Source organism: Anopheles coluzzii, chromosome 2 (assembly GCF_943734685.1).
Source record: "Anopheles coluzzii chromosome 2, AcolN3, whole genome shotgun sequence".
NCBI lineage: Eukaryota > Metazoa > Arthropoda > Insecta > Diptera > Culicidae > Anopheles > Anopheles coluzzii.
The window spans coordinates 36,411,959-36,425,725 of NC_064670.1; the positions used below are offsets into that span (position 1 = coordinate 36,411,959).

Below are 13,767 nucleotides of genomic sequence, written 5' to 3' on the forward strand. Positions count from 1 at the left end.
TTCCCTAAACGTACAAGGGACAGTTTTGGATAATTGGCTGACAATTTAAAACAGGGCAAACGTTTGCATAGAAAGCACAGCAAGATGCGGATGAAAACCAATGGAAAGAAAGAAGTGAAACAGTAAAACCGCTCTGTTGGGGGGGATGTTTTGCGTTTCACTGTTATGAAAGTAAAAATAAAGACTAAAGGACTATGATATTACTTACCACAAAATGCCTTTCGATGGTTTCGTGTGATATTCCCTTACAGTTTCCCCCATTCTATATTACACGGTTTAGCTTTCTCTACAGCAGATGTTCTTCGGTAGCGATGATCTACTTTCAAACGGATTTATTCACCATAGGTAATCTGGTAGAGGTGTTATCAGTCTCTGGAAAATTGAAAGCAAATGTGAGTGTGCCTTCATCCCTCCCGCTCCGGTGAGGTACTCTATCCAGAATTTCCAGGCGTTTTGTTATTAGTTCCGGCACACTCCTTACATATACAACATGTGCACAACACACGCTGCTTGCATCCGAGCAAATGAGGAACGTTTTTTCTTCTTGTGCGGATGAAAAATGCGATGAATTTGATGATCCGCGATGGAGAAAGGTACACTAACAAACACACACTCTTATGCGGAAGCACCGATTACTCGGGACAACGGAAAGCTTAATGCGTACAAACGGGTGTGCATTACGTAGCTTAAGCCATCAGCTTTGACCGCGTCGTAAACGCAACGTAGGCGACGAATCCGACCAAACCGGTAGCCAGGATTTCCGAGTTCACCCACGGTCCCTTGTAAGCGCCGGGGAAGTTGACGGTGACGGTCGTCAGCGGCTTCACCGATTGGACGTCCTCACCGGCACGCTGTGCCTTGCGCACGGCAGCGTAAGATTCCTCATCGAAAAGACGGACCGCGTACGAGCCGCTGCTAGCCTTCTTGATTTCTTCGTTCCAGCTGACCTACGGATATAACGGCAATCGAAAAAGGGGTAAGCAAAACCGAAGCAACATTCATAACGCGTGGCACCGCAGTGCTCGGGTGCCAAACCTTACCTGGTACTTGTTTTCACCGATGCGCACAACCGGAGCCAGCTTGCCAAGCACCTCAGCGAACAGGGGCAGTTTTTCAGCTCCCGCGTTGGAGCACTTCAGCGTGAACTCCGTTACAAACCCAATCTGGCTAACAATCGTGGCATCCGTGGTGGAGTAGAAGTTAGTTTTCACCTCCGGGTTGGTGCAGGAGCTGGCGACGGCGAAACCCAGCGCGCAGCACAAAACGGCCGATGCGATCACAAACTTAACCATTTTGGATACGTTTCGAGTTATTTTAATTACGTGCGACACGAACACTTGAAATAGGTGTACTGGAAACTACACGGATCCCGGCGAGCTAGCGAGCGAATCGGTTTGTTGTTTGCAACGAAATCATCCACGTCGATTGCTTCCCAGCCACGTCAAACGCAGCTGTCATAAACAAACTGCGCACGCTGTCACACTGACAGGTCTGAACAGGGCCAATTTTACAAAAATATCAATGAAATGTTTTACTAAAACGTTAAATAGTGATATTTTGGATGATATAATCTTGTTAAAATTAGTTTTATCCCAATGCGTGGTTTCATAATTAACATTTCGCAATATCACACCCAACACCAGACCAGAACGATTTTTGTACTTGCTCAAACGATCGCACCAGACGAAATGTCATCCACATCATAGATCCAATTTGAAATTGTTCAAGATTTTTCCGTTACCCATAAAAATGTTTGTTATGTTCATTACCAAGACAGGTTTTTGTTGCTAACAATGTATTTCGATTTAAATTATTAACAACAGCATGGCAGAGAAACTTGACTTTTGAAAAGTGGAATAAATAAAAAAGATATTCGTGGCAGAAACGCCTTAACTTTGAATAGCAGAGAGAAATGATAACCAAAAAATAGAGTTTCACGGTCACTTAAGCTCGATAATTATGTTCGATAGGGTCTGAAGATTTCCTCTAGTACACATCCATCCCGGCACAAAGGCACAGACAGTTGAGATTTACCGCACGTCTGTCGCGGGCCCGCAATTCCAACCAACGCTTTTGATTCGGAACAAACATTTCCGGTGGCAGTGGCGCTTTTTCGTCGGCAGTATCTAGAACACGAATAGAAAAAAAACATACTCATAATAAATCGTCTTTCAAGAACGATCCCACTGTTTGCACTCACCATCGGTTTTCTTGCCCGCTTTCGACGGACTTGGCAGAATGGATATCGTTTCCTCGGGCTTCCGGAGCAGCAGCTTGCCCACTCCTTCGCACATCCGCAGTACCTCGTGATGGGACAGGGTTTCCCGTAACCGTTCATCCAACGCTTCGCAGGCATTGATCCACTCCGCCACACCGTCAAAGTCCTTCAGCAAGTTCAACGCCCCAGCGCTGCTGAATTTCGTTTTCTTCATATAGATATGATCCAACCAAGCTTCGCAGATGATCTTCAGCGTAAGCTTTAGTATTTCAATGTCCTTTGTCGCCTGAATCACGGGCAGATAGATCTGGTTGAAAAAGTACGCCACGTACTCGTTGGCCCGTTCCTGAAGGGCTTCCGTTTGCCAGTGTTTGAAGTACGGGAAGCACAGGGTTAGCGAGGCAAGGCTCGTCGTGCGGCAGACTGCCGCCAGCACATCGATACACTCGGTGCACGTCGCCTTCAGCTTGATGATGTTTTCCTTTATCTCCGACACAAGCTTCGCCCGTAGCGCAACGCAAACCTGTACCTGCACCTCCAGCGGATCGTCAGCGGCCAGCTCCGGCACGCGTATGTACTGTAGCTGCTCCAGGCACAGGCCTATGTCGCTGTGGACCACCTTGAAGAACATCATCATGTTCCAGTCGGTACAGAGCGACCGGGCCTTGTTGGCCGCCCAGATGCGCATGGAATGGATGGAATGATCGAGCCGATGCAGAACCGGTATCTGCTCGACCAGTGGCAGCTCGTTGGCAATCGTGCCGATGTCGCAGGTGTTCGATAGCTGCACCAGTTGATAAAGCAGCTCACTCCAAACCTTCCCACAAACGGTTCCTTCCACCTTACAGGACGAAAGACAGATCACACGTATCAGATTATTTATGCTCTTACTGCTTGGTCTGTGCATTCCGTGTACTTACATTCACATTTTTACCACAGAACTCACCCTCCTCGAAGGCATAGTCCACCGGCAGGCTGGAGGACACCACAGCCAAACGAAAATGCTTGTCCCAGATCGTGCTCGTCACATGCACCGTGAGCGTTTCCCCCAGCCCCTTCAGGGTGGACAGTATCGGTTCGGGTGCTTCGTCCGGCTGCAGCAGCGATAGCCAGTCGCGCAGATACTTAGCACAGGCCGCCGGTCTGCAGGCCAACGGCGATGAGCTCCACCACAGCACGACGTGCTCGAGCGATCCGCCAACCTGCGTCCACAGGCCGCGAGTGCCCCGGTTCACCCACTTGATCAGCTCCGATTTCGTAAGCTCTCGCTCGAACGCCGATGGACAGTACTTGATCACCTTCATGATAACGTTGGCCACAAAAATCTCCTCATCAGCAATCAAATTCTCCAGCAAATCCATACCATCCGGTTCGTTTACTAGATAGTTGATGGAATTGTACGCCACCGCTTCGGCGGCCATTGCATCGAAGAAATGTATCGCCGGATCCTGCCCAAAAGAAAACGAATCGATTATTTCTCTATATCATCCATTGATTCCATCCACCTACATTATGCTCCGATTCGTCTGGTTCGCGCGATTCCGGCTTCACAATCGGTGACACGACCACCTTCCGGCCGGGTGTAGCCTTTCCGCGGGAGTGAATTTCCCCGCTTGATATCATGTTCACACTCGCTTTGCGCCTAATGTTCATCTCTTCCTGTATCGGGTCAATGTGCTTCCCACCCTCGGTTGGTCCCTGCAGGTTGGTCGTTAGGGCCCGCAAAATTTCCACACTAGAAGTGTCCGATTCGTTCTCCTCGTTCGTCACGCTCAGCGCCCCCTTGCACGTGGTCAGCAGACAGTTGATCAGTGTACTGCAGCAATCCTCGGCCCGTTGCTTCGTAATGATCTGCAGGATCGTTCCCACGTCGACCTTCTTCGGCGTGGACATTAGCGGGGGGAACGAATTGCTGCAGATTTGCGCATTTGTTTGCGTGCGAGCTTGCGTAGTCTTTTGCGCCAGGATCACACTTTCGTTGTGAAGCGTGCACAGTAACAGTGCTCCATCGACCACAACCTCGGACGTGTAGGTCGCCGCAAGCATGAGCTTGATCTGAACGGAGGAAAGCAAAGGGTTTATTATCGTCAAATAATTTTATTAATTTAAAACAACCATATTACCATCTTGTTGATGATGAAAATGAGCTGCAAGTTGCGCTTACGCAAGTTCTGCCGTATTAGATGTGCCTTCCGGTTCAGCAGAATCTTGAAGAAGCTTCGCTCCACATTCTTGTCCGCCGATGATGCCGACATTCGTATCAGGCGCGTCTGCACGTGGGCCGACCGCTCGAAGCATTCGCGACTTTGTTGTAGCAACCGTTCGAATTCCTGCGTCCACAAGCGCGATGAAGGCGGGAGAGCAGACGAGACGAGAGCATTATAAAAGCACAGCTGAATGAATAGCAAGGACAACGACGGCGGCGGAAAGGAAGAGAGCTGTGGAGCGCGGTGGATTGAGGAATCATGGCCCCATCCTAGACAGGCCACTTACACCACGTGCCTGTTTCGATGCGATCGTAAAACGATACGCGCCGTTCCCGGTCGGCTGGGACTGGTGCTTTATGGGTGGGGGCGGATTTTGCGCACTGAAGCCCGCGCGCTACGGATTGACAGGATTTGGGCTGTGCAAAGGACATTCAGTAGCAACCCACTCCGTTCCGGCTCATGGTGAAGGCGCATTATTTCAATGAACTTAGACCATTGAGACATCCGAGGCCAATCGAAGTTGGGGAAGGTAAACCAGCCGTCCTGTGTCTCTCATGCACAGGTGTATTTGAACAAATGCCCGTAACTTCATGATCGATGTAACAATAATTCAATTTCAACCGTTTGCCATAGAGAAGCTAGGGCTAATTTACGTGAGCTAGTTGGGTCAAGGATGTTTGGTGAAAGTTTTACCCACGAGGATGGTAGTTTTTGAGGTGAAAGCAGATTAGTTGACCTGGTTGGCTCTTGACTCGATTTATTGTATTCTAACAATAAATTAATTTATTCTTCGCATTCAACATAACTTCTCTCAGACGGTATGGCAGGTCGCATTCTATATTGTTAGCAATAGATCCTGCCATTACCTAAGTTATCATTATCCTGCATCTACAAATTCTTCAACATTCCCTGTAGTTCTAAGACAGCAAACCGTTTCCAGTTGCTCTATATAAGCATGCAGAAACCAGGACAATCATTGTGCCTTTGCGCGGGCATTCATTCAAGAATTTGATTTGATTTATTGCCTAAACTTCTTCAACCCCATAGCCTCGCTCATTCTGCTCACTAACACCAGCAACGAGTTCGCGCTTTGTGCATTTAATGGTCGTTAGTGTATGTTTGTTTTTCATTTGCACCTTAAACGGCACGCGAACTCGATGGCCACATTGGGCCCCAACCCCTCCCTCTTCCCTCTAAGCCCCCCCCCCCCAGTTGCTCAATCAACTTCCGATGGTTCCAGCCATCGCTCACGACATCGTCACGGTTCACTTTTGCACTTGATAATAACTCAATATCAAGGTTTTGGTTCGAACCAAAAGGAAATTGAAACGGTTTCCTTCCGATGACGTTCGGAGTTGTGTGTGTGTGCGTTTTTTTGCTATCCTTGTGATCGATGATGGCGTAACGTGTACCTCAAGGAGCGTTCTAAGCTAAAGGATATTAAACGAGGGTCAATAGAACTGTAGAAAATGGAAATATTTCCATTGCCAGGACTATGATGCAGCTGATTTTTTTCGATTCGTCGGTTCTATCCCTGGTTGGTGATATTCTCGTGTGCGCGATATCCCGTCGCTACTTACATAGTAATCCGGTAGATCAATATTAATATCCGTAGCAAACTTCTTGCCCAATATCCGCAGCTCCCGTTCCAGCTGGCGCGATTGCTCGAACAGCTTGATCACCTCCTGGTGCTGTTTCGGAAGCCACTTTGAAGTATTCATGCTGGGGCGTATTAAATCACGGTCGGAATGTTGGGGTTGTACTAGAACTCAAATCATTCCCGTTTTATCACACACTTTTGCGCAAGATTTTCCTTACTCATGGCGCAAACTGATTCACGATTCAAACTTTCTGGTCCACAAGCACCAACAGGGCGCTGCGGACTCCCGAACACTGCGGCAAGCCGAAAAATTAGGTCATAATATTGCGATAATTCACACGCGATCTATGTGTATCGCCGCCCCGCTAACACCGGAACGATACCGGAAGACACGGATGGGCCTAACTGGCCCGAGCAAGGATGTGCCCGGTTGGCAGCGCGCAACGATCAGCACCGTATGCAACCGACGTTCGAACGGGAACTGAAACTGAAAGTAGGCTGAACGAACGTGCCCGACCCGACCGACCCGACCATGATATTGACAACCTTGAATTCTCCGATCTATCTACTGCCCGCTCGTCCTCTGGCGCTGTAATGCAACCAGAACCTCCAAAACGACCCTACCTTTGACTCGTTATCGATTAAGCACCGATGCTGGTTCCCAACCGTAGTACGTCCGAATGCCGCCGAGCGGATTGCGACCGAAGGCGAAGCGTACACACCCCCTAGACCGGGAGTTCTTGAAGGAGTGAGGTCGACGTGGAATCGCCTCCAGAAAAGTCAAGTTTATTCCTGACAGTCCTCCACTGTTCTACTGCAGCACACAGTAGGTCGTTGAATGGTTGTTAGTTTTTTTTTTACTCCTTGCTATGCGTTGTCAGGGAAACCGAGGAAGCACCACCTGATCCGAAGTGGACCTACCCACGCCATCTAATTGGAAGTGTTTCTTCTATACGGTGCTACAAAACTTTCGCAAATATTCTCCGAGGAAATGGTTCTCAAATAACATAACACACAAGGAAAACACCATTTTCGTGTTTTAAATATTTTAATAATTTATCGATCAATTTTACACAGATCGGTTTTTTTTTATCAAATTCCCTCAGTTGTTATCGTCTCTGTTTACAGCTCTGTTTGCAAGTTGCTACAGAAAATGTATGTCATTTACGTTGTGACATGGTTTGTTGTGTTTTTTTTTCTTCAATTTTATTATTACGTCTGTTCATGTACATCTACTCATTTTTTAAGTATAAAGGGAAGAGGGGATGTGTTGGTAATTGTTGGGACTGTTTATAAATAATACAAGACAACTAAATAAACAAAATCTATATGCAAACAAACAATAGAAATTAGTTTTGTTTTTAAATAAAAAAAATAAAACAAACAAACAAATAAACTAAATCTGTGAACCGTCCAAACAAATGGACGATTGGTTTGAAATTCAATCTTTCGGTACGATTGCCGTACGACATTACAAAACCGTGTTTGCTGCACTTTGCTTCTTGTTCATCATCTTACTACTACTTCCGCTGCTACTACACTAAGATCATTTCTCGTGGGTTCTAGCTCCAATGCGCCCTGCATTTAAAAACAAAAATAAAACAAACAAAAAACCATAAAGAGACATAACTTATACGTTACTCTACTAAAATACTAAACGCTTACATATTAGCCGTCATGTGTTTTTTTTTTTCTCGTATGATGGCAAGCAGATCTCTTCCGTCCAGAGAGGAAAGATCCCTTTTAGTTTAGCGTTAAAGTGATACTACCCTAGAAGTTGTTCATGTTCATTTCATTTTGACATTTGACCTATGACCCTAATCTGGTTTCATTTCTGGTAATTCGCTTTGCACACACCTTAGCAGCTGTTTGCTACGAGTACATTGTAGGGGGTTATTCACAAAATCTAAATAATGATCAGTTCTTTCTATTCCGCTGGTTGTATTCCTTTCCTACACGGGGCTTTTGTTTTTCTTCTCTTTTTTCAACTTACTACAGGTGCGACAATGTTTTCTTCTCACAATTCCAGCGAACGAATCCGTGTGTTATCATTTCCGTGTATAACATTTTCATCTTGGGAGCTTCAAGTCCGCTTTCCAAGCAATTCTGGAGTTTGGTTGTTTCGCTTTTTTCTCTTGTCTCTCAAACCAGATTCCCTTTTTTCATTGACGCACAGTGGTTGTAAAATATGGTGTCATGTTTAGCTGCGATCACTTACTATACTTTCACAATACGACTCCACCAGCACTCTAATTCTTGCCTACGATCACCATTCTGAGTATTGAGTTTGATAAGACAGAGAAAATCGGGTTGTTATAAGTCATGTATCAGCACATATATCTCGCGGTTACATTGTTCAGTTACCGCAATAAGCCTTTCCTGTTTGGGAGTGCTGTTCGCTGCAAACTAACGTCTTAAAACCTGTACAATAGTTCATGGGTGCTAAAGACACACTCACACCTAATGAAAGGTAAGCTCTGCACGCCAATCATAGGACAGTTGCAACCAAATAGTGCGCTTAAAACAATCCTCTGATCGACAAAACAATGTAACGCAATGCGCAACGTATGCAAACAAAACTTAACAGTGACACACGACGATGTCCACGTCTAATAATCGATTCAGTTTGACCGCAATGGAACCAAACATGGATTATAGTCTGGACGATTGACCAACGATTAAACATGCTAAGCTACACGAATATGGCTCACGTTTTACCGATTAATTATCCGATGCTACTTGGCAAAAGAGGATTACTTAGGTGGACCTGATCGTACCAGACCACACGATCCGAACGACGCAAAGAGTTTGTTTTAAGAATATTCAGCACACGTACGAATATGTATATATATATGGTCAGAGTTAGCGGTTTAAAATTTAGCACGAATATATCTGGACTAGATAGGAGGTTACACAGGTTAATTACATACTAGATATGCGCTTTGTTTTGCTTCCTTTGCTGAATTCCGATTTCGAGCTTCTATGTATACGTCTGATGAGAGTTTGATCCATCGATACATTCGTACTTGTTTGTTTGTTTTTTATTTCGCTCCATTTTAGCTGTGTTGATCCTCGTTTGAGTTTTGTTCACTATTTTGCTGCGTCGTTTTGTCAAATCTATTTACATACAATTCCTCTAGTATTCGATTAAATTACAATTTCCAAGAGGATGCACACAATGCGCAGTTACAGTTCCACCTACCAAAACTCTACCTTAGGTTTCATAAAATACCAACCAATCGGATTTTACTCCCTCTATCGCTTTCTCTCAGTCAGATTCCTCTTTTTCTCTGTACGCGTCACATCAGTAGCTTTGTGTCATTACCTTTTACCGGTCGTAGTAAGCAAATTGCAATCAATATATTGAACGATTAACACTGATTCTAAAAACATGTCGTACGCCTGTTCCGCGAAACAATTAGTATGTTTTGATTATAGAACTAATCTGCCAGGCTCATCGGTATGGGTCGCCTAACGACTTATGGGTTCGTTTACCACTCCGTTGCAGTCCTACAATTACTACACATGGCAACAACACACGATAGACGTCATTGGGATACAGCGGGAAGAAAACAAAAGGGAAGGATCCACGATCAATAGGGAATAGGGTAGGATAGGAACGTCGCGTAGGATATGCGTAGTGATCACGGATGAAACAATCGAGATGCGCTTAACGTCTATCGGCGCTTCTTCTTATTGCGACGCTTGCGTATATACCGCTCGCGCCAACTTATCCTGAGGCTGATCTTTTCGCTGTCACTGTCGTCACTGTCATCGCTGTTTTTCCTAGGGACAATTTAAACAATTCTCTTTTTAGTGTCCTGTGGTCATAATGGTGACAATGGAGCGTATGAAATTTTTACAGAAACAGAACAGCACAAGGTAGCTCCCGCAAGGAACAATTCATGGAAAAACAATGTTCACAAATAATTTTGCATTGAGTTCTATTCCAACTTCCAAACCAATGGAAACTGTCCGCGTGAACGCGTTTCCGACTATTCTCTCTTCCAGAAAATCTCTCTCTACATTTTTCTCGCGTTCGCTATGATAATGGATAGTCAACTCGTTAAGATGATACCGATTTGTACAGCTGGCTGGTTCGATGAAAATGATGGTGATCGTGGCAACGCGTGTAAACGATCGGTTGAGTTCAGTGAGTCCCGTTGGTGAACATGAGTGTAGCACGAAGTCAGGATGACGGTTTTAACGTACGATGGGCGTTTGCAGAGGAAGGGATCGATCATGGCAGGGATGGCGATATTAAATCATGAAAAGCATCAAGCTTACGGTGAACCATACTCCATCTGACAACCCTAGCCCTCTTGATACGACTGCTACGCTTGCCAAACAATCCTTTGCGTAATCGTGCTGGTGCCAAGGACGGATTTCAACTCTAAAGCCACTGTACCTGATATCTAATTCATCTTTTATCGCGATTCTTATCTCAACTAAGCTTATCTAGCTGGGGGTTTGTGTTAGAGAGATAGAGGGACACTAGAACATATCTTAATAAAAGGTCGTGATACATATAATCTTCCCCGCACTTTCTTTCGAGGAGTAACATCTAATACATAACGCTAAAACGTAACGAAACAATTATTTTGGCACCGTTGTAAAGCTTATACAAAAAAATAAAATAAAAATCCGGAAGGATAAGCTTATCCTTCGCTCCATCAACTACGAGAATAATGGACTGCTCACGGGGAAAATGAATGTTTGCGCTAATCATGCACGGTGCTGTACGTCGTGCACGGTCCCCGTGTCCGATTCTTACTAGCATTGCAAACGGGAACCAATGCTCCTACCAAATACTAATCGAATTTTCTCGAACTATTCAAACTAACTACACATGATGTTGAATACATTGTTGAGAATACACTTATAAAACCCAGCCAAGGTTCGCAACCAGAAGCAATAATTGATGGTTGATTTGTTGAACACATGCGAACCCAAAAACGAGATGGCCTCATTACTTCCTTAATGCTACCCTTCACTGGTTCACTGAGCAGAATTTTGATCGCTCTACTTTAGATTTAGACAATATTTTCTGGCCCTAGCAATTGAAGATGGGTACGTCTGTGCATGCCGGTATGATACGCTCGCTGCTCGTGAAACCTATAAAATGAGCCAAAATGTACAACAGATTGATAACAATGCACAATTGCTGGAGAGGTATGATATGCGCTAGTGGTTTTAATTTTTGTCAAACAAAGAGGAAACACCTGCAACGAGCGTATGAGAAAGCATACAAATCTATTACGAGGGGTTACTGCTGTATAGTGTGAGTTAGGTTTTTGTTTTTGTTGTTGTGGTAACTATGAATTTTAATCACACCAAACGTTCGTGTATCCTTTCTGTTGAGCTAGAACGATTATTTTTCCTCTGGCATACAACAGCATTCTATTAAGTGTTTGATCCTTTTTTGATGTTGTTGCGTGTACACCTAATGCACGGAACATGAGCTGTTGCGGAACAGAATTTATGACGCTTGCATATATCTTTAATACAAACATTAAAACACATTGCTTGTTGAAGTTGAGTTTTCGAAAAATTGATAAAAACAATAGATGAGGACAATTTGAGTTTTAAGTTACTGGTAATAGCCAATTGCATTTACAGTGCCAGTTAATATTGCCAACAATGATAGTATTTGTAGTAGTAATAGTAGTAATAGTAGTAATAGTAGCAGCAGCAGCAGTAGTAGTAAGAGTAGTAGCAGTTGTAGCATTAGCACTAGCCGGTTGTTACACTGATGAAGATGTTGTTGTCCATCCGCTAGTAGTGGTGGTAGTGCTGAGTGATGCTTTGTAGTGTATCCAATCCCCTTCGACGTTCTTTTCTCTCTTACTCTTTATCACGTTGTGTTGTTTGGATTTTATTAGATTTCTTGCATACGTTTGAATGTGGATCGACTGCTGCGTCGGTTGAAATTCATCGGTGCTCTGTAGCAAATACGGCAAACCGGCAAGTGCAATCACATACACTGTTTCCGATTTGTGTATGTATTTTTTGCGTTTGTTTTTTTTTTTCCTAGAGTCGATTTAATTGTTCCTGAATAGCCCGCTCGGCCCGCTCGAAGTCCTCGGCCGACTCTATTTTTACCGTTTCTCACCACTCGTTCAGTATGCAATCGTCCAATTGGGACTCAAGAATATCAATGTTTGGCTCGTAGTCTTCGTCCTCATCATAAGAACTGTTGCGAGTTCGCGAGGACAAAACGACGAATAAGTTTTGGTTTTGGTTGTTGTAACGTTGATGTGCAATTTTATGGTGTGCAATGGTAGGTGCAGGACGCAGGTTTGTCAATTGTTATAGATAGGCGCGTTATTGTTTGGGTAGAGGTTTGGAGTTTGGTTTTTTGTTGTGTTGTTGTTCCATTGTTTAAACCGTTTGCGATGTAACGAAAATACCATCAATACGCCACAAACAACACGCGTGAACACATTGCAACACATAGAACAACGGAATCCAGCAATATCAGTATGATTTACGGTTTTCAAGAGATGTAATAGCGAGGAAGAGAGAGAGAGAAAGAAAAAGAGAAAAGAGATGATATTAATTAGTACATCGACAGCAAAGCTGATTTGCGAGTGGTGGCAGCAAATCGCATATAAGCGTGACAATGACAATGCCTTACTTTATTAGCACCAACTACCAAAGCAAGCAGTTTGAACGCATATATTTTTTAGGTCTAAAGCTAAAGCATTGCATTGTATGATCGGTGCGATACGCAAAATGAGGTTATCATAGTATTGGAATATCGGCTGCTCATTTAAAAAATGCACCGGGAGTTATATGTTCTTGAAACGATTAATTTCTACATTTGATCAATTCGTTCCTAAGTTGTACGTACATTCTCAAACTGAGAGATAAAAGGAAAGAAAAACTAATTGTATTAAAAAAACACACACACACAAAACAGATTATAAGGGATACCATGCAGTGACGATGGGATGGAACATGTGCATGTCTTAAGACTAACAATTTCTCGTAATAAAGTTGAAAACATTCATAAAAAAAACATAAGAAAAACACACAAAACTATAAAAATTATTTACAATGCATTTTCTCAAAACATATGTACAATTGCTGGGTAGGAAAAGAAACTTTTTCAATAAACAAAACCACAACGCTAACAAAACGAAACACAAAATTACACCCGATAGAGTGAATGAGAAAGTTACGCGATAGTAAAGACGAATACATTGCGGCGAACAGGAAAAACAAGAAGTTGTACCATGACATTTCTTACATCACCCTGTTTACATCCTTATTCGTTTGTCTAGCACATTTTTAGCACAACATTGCATAAAGCTTTTTACTGATACACTATTTTTGTTCCAATTCTTAGCGCGGATAGAATTTCGTTGATACACACATACACACGGTGGTGACACCTATAAGCCAATTGAAAGATACACAAAAAGGTTGTAAAATAGTTTCGTTACGCTGTAGTTACAGCGTATTGGGCAGTATTTTACACGCTGCTCAGTCGAATAATTGTATACAGTTTTTTGTTCCCATTTTCCAATATTTTTACACAAAAATCAAGATATCATACAAAATGAAAGAAAACATAGAGTAGGCTCCCGTAACGATTTGTAATTATTTTGTTAACAGATAAAATTACATTTACAAAAGAAAACCGTTTATACGCAAAGACACAGACGACTGAGAATTACATAAATAGAGAAAATAGTGAAACAAAGATGAAAAAATATAGAGATTCAAACAGAGATCAT

At 43.6% G+C, this 13,767-nt stretch overlaps 3 protein-coding genes across 27 annotated transcripts in view; all 3 read right to left on the reverse strand.

The window, feature by feature from the left end:
* Positions 1-281: 281 nt before the first annotated feature.
* Positions 282-1,409, reverse strand: LOC120950298 (translocon-associated protein subunit delta). The gene is made up of 2 exons (XM_040368228.2): positions 1,041-1,409; positions 282-947 (listed from the first exon to the last, which is right to left on the reverse strand). The coding sequence occupies exons 1-2, from the start codon at positions 1,290-1,292 to the stop codon at positions 687-689; spliced, it is 513 nt and encodes a 170-aa protein (XP_040224162.1). The 5' UTR covers positions 1,293-1,409; the 3' UTR covers positions 282-686.
* A 103-nt stretch (positions 1,410-1,512) lies between these two features.
* LOC120950295 (uncharacterized) lies at positions 1,513-6,984 on the reverse strand. Its single transcript, XM_040368220.2, has 6 exons — positions 6,006-6,984; positions 4,342-4,548; positions 3,728-4,273; positions 3,139-3,666; positions 2,201-3,059; positions 1,513-2,126 (listed from the first exon to the last, which is right to left on the reverse strand). Exons 1-6 carry the CDS (start codon positions 6,144-6,146, stop codon positions 1,987-1,989), a joined length of 2,421 nt encoding a protein of 806 aa, XP_040224154.1. The 5' UTR covers positions 6,147-6,984; the 3' UTR covers positions 1,513-1,986.
* A 70-nt stretch (positions 6,985-7,054) lies between these two features.
* Positions 7,055-13,767, reverse strand: part of LOC120950293 (uncharacterized) — a 58,332-nt gene continuing 51,619 nt past the window's right edge. For 22 of the 25 annotated variants that reach the window (XR_007452076.1, XR_007452078.1, XM_040368213.2 and 19 more), the window contains one exon: positions 7,055-12,218. Coding sequence is in view for 22 of the 25 variants with exons in the window: in XM_040368213.2 (XP_040224147.2) it covers positions 12,134-12,218 (85 nt within the window). In the remaining 3 variants the exon portion in view is untranslated. The remainder of the gene's footprint in view (positions 12,219-13,767) is intronic. The other 3 variants (XM_049606815.1, XM_049606813.1, XR_007452077.1) reach the window with 3 other exon arrangements.

What these genes read in the sequence shown, in the direction of transcription:
- LOC120950295 (XM_040368220.2), bottom strand. Translation starts at nt 6,146, where the DNA reads ATGAATACTTCAAAGTGGCTTCCGAAACAGCACCAGGAGGTGATCAAG. An exon ending in TTTTCATCATCAACAAGATG is followed by an intron (nt 4,274 to 4,341) that starts GTAATATGGTTG and finishes TCCTCCGTTCAG; the next exon opens with ATCAAGCTCATGCTTGCGGC. An exon ending in CAGACGAATCGGAGCATAAT is followed by an intron (nt 3,667 to 3,727) that starts GTAGGTGGATGG and finishes TCTTTTGGGCAG; the next exon opens with GATCCGGCGATACATTTCTT.
- LOC120950298 (XM_040368228.2), bottom strand. Translation starts at nt 1,292, where the DNA reads ATGGTTAAGTTTGTGATCGCATCGGCCGTTTTGTGCTGCGCGCTGGGT. An exon ending in TCGGTGAAAACAAGTACCAG is followed by an intron (nt 948 to 1,040) that starts GTAAGGTTTGGC and finishes TTATATCCGTAG; the next exon opens with GTCAGCTGGAACGAAGAAAT.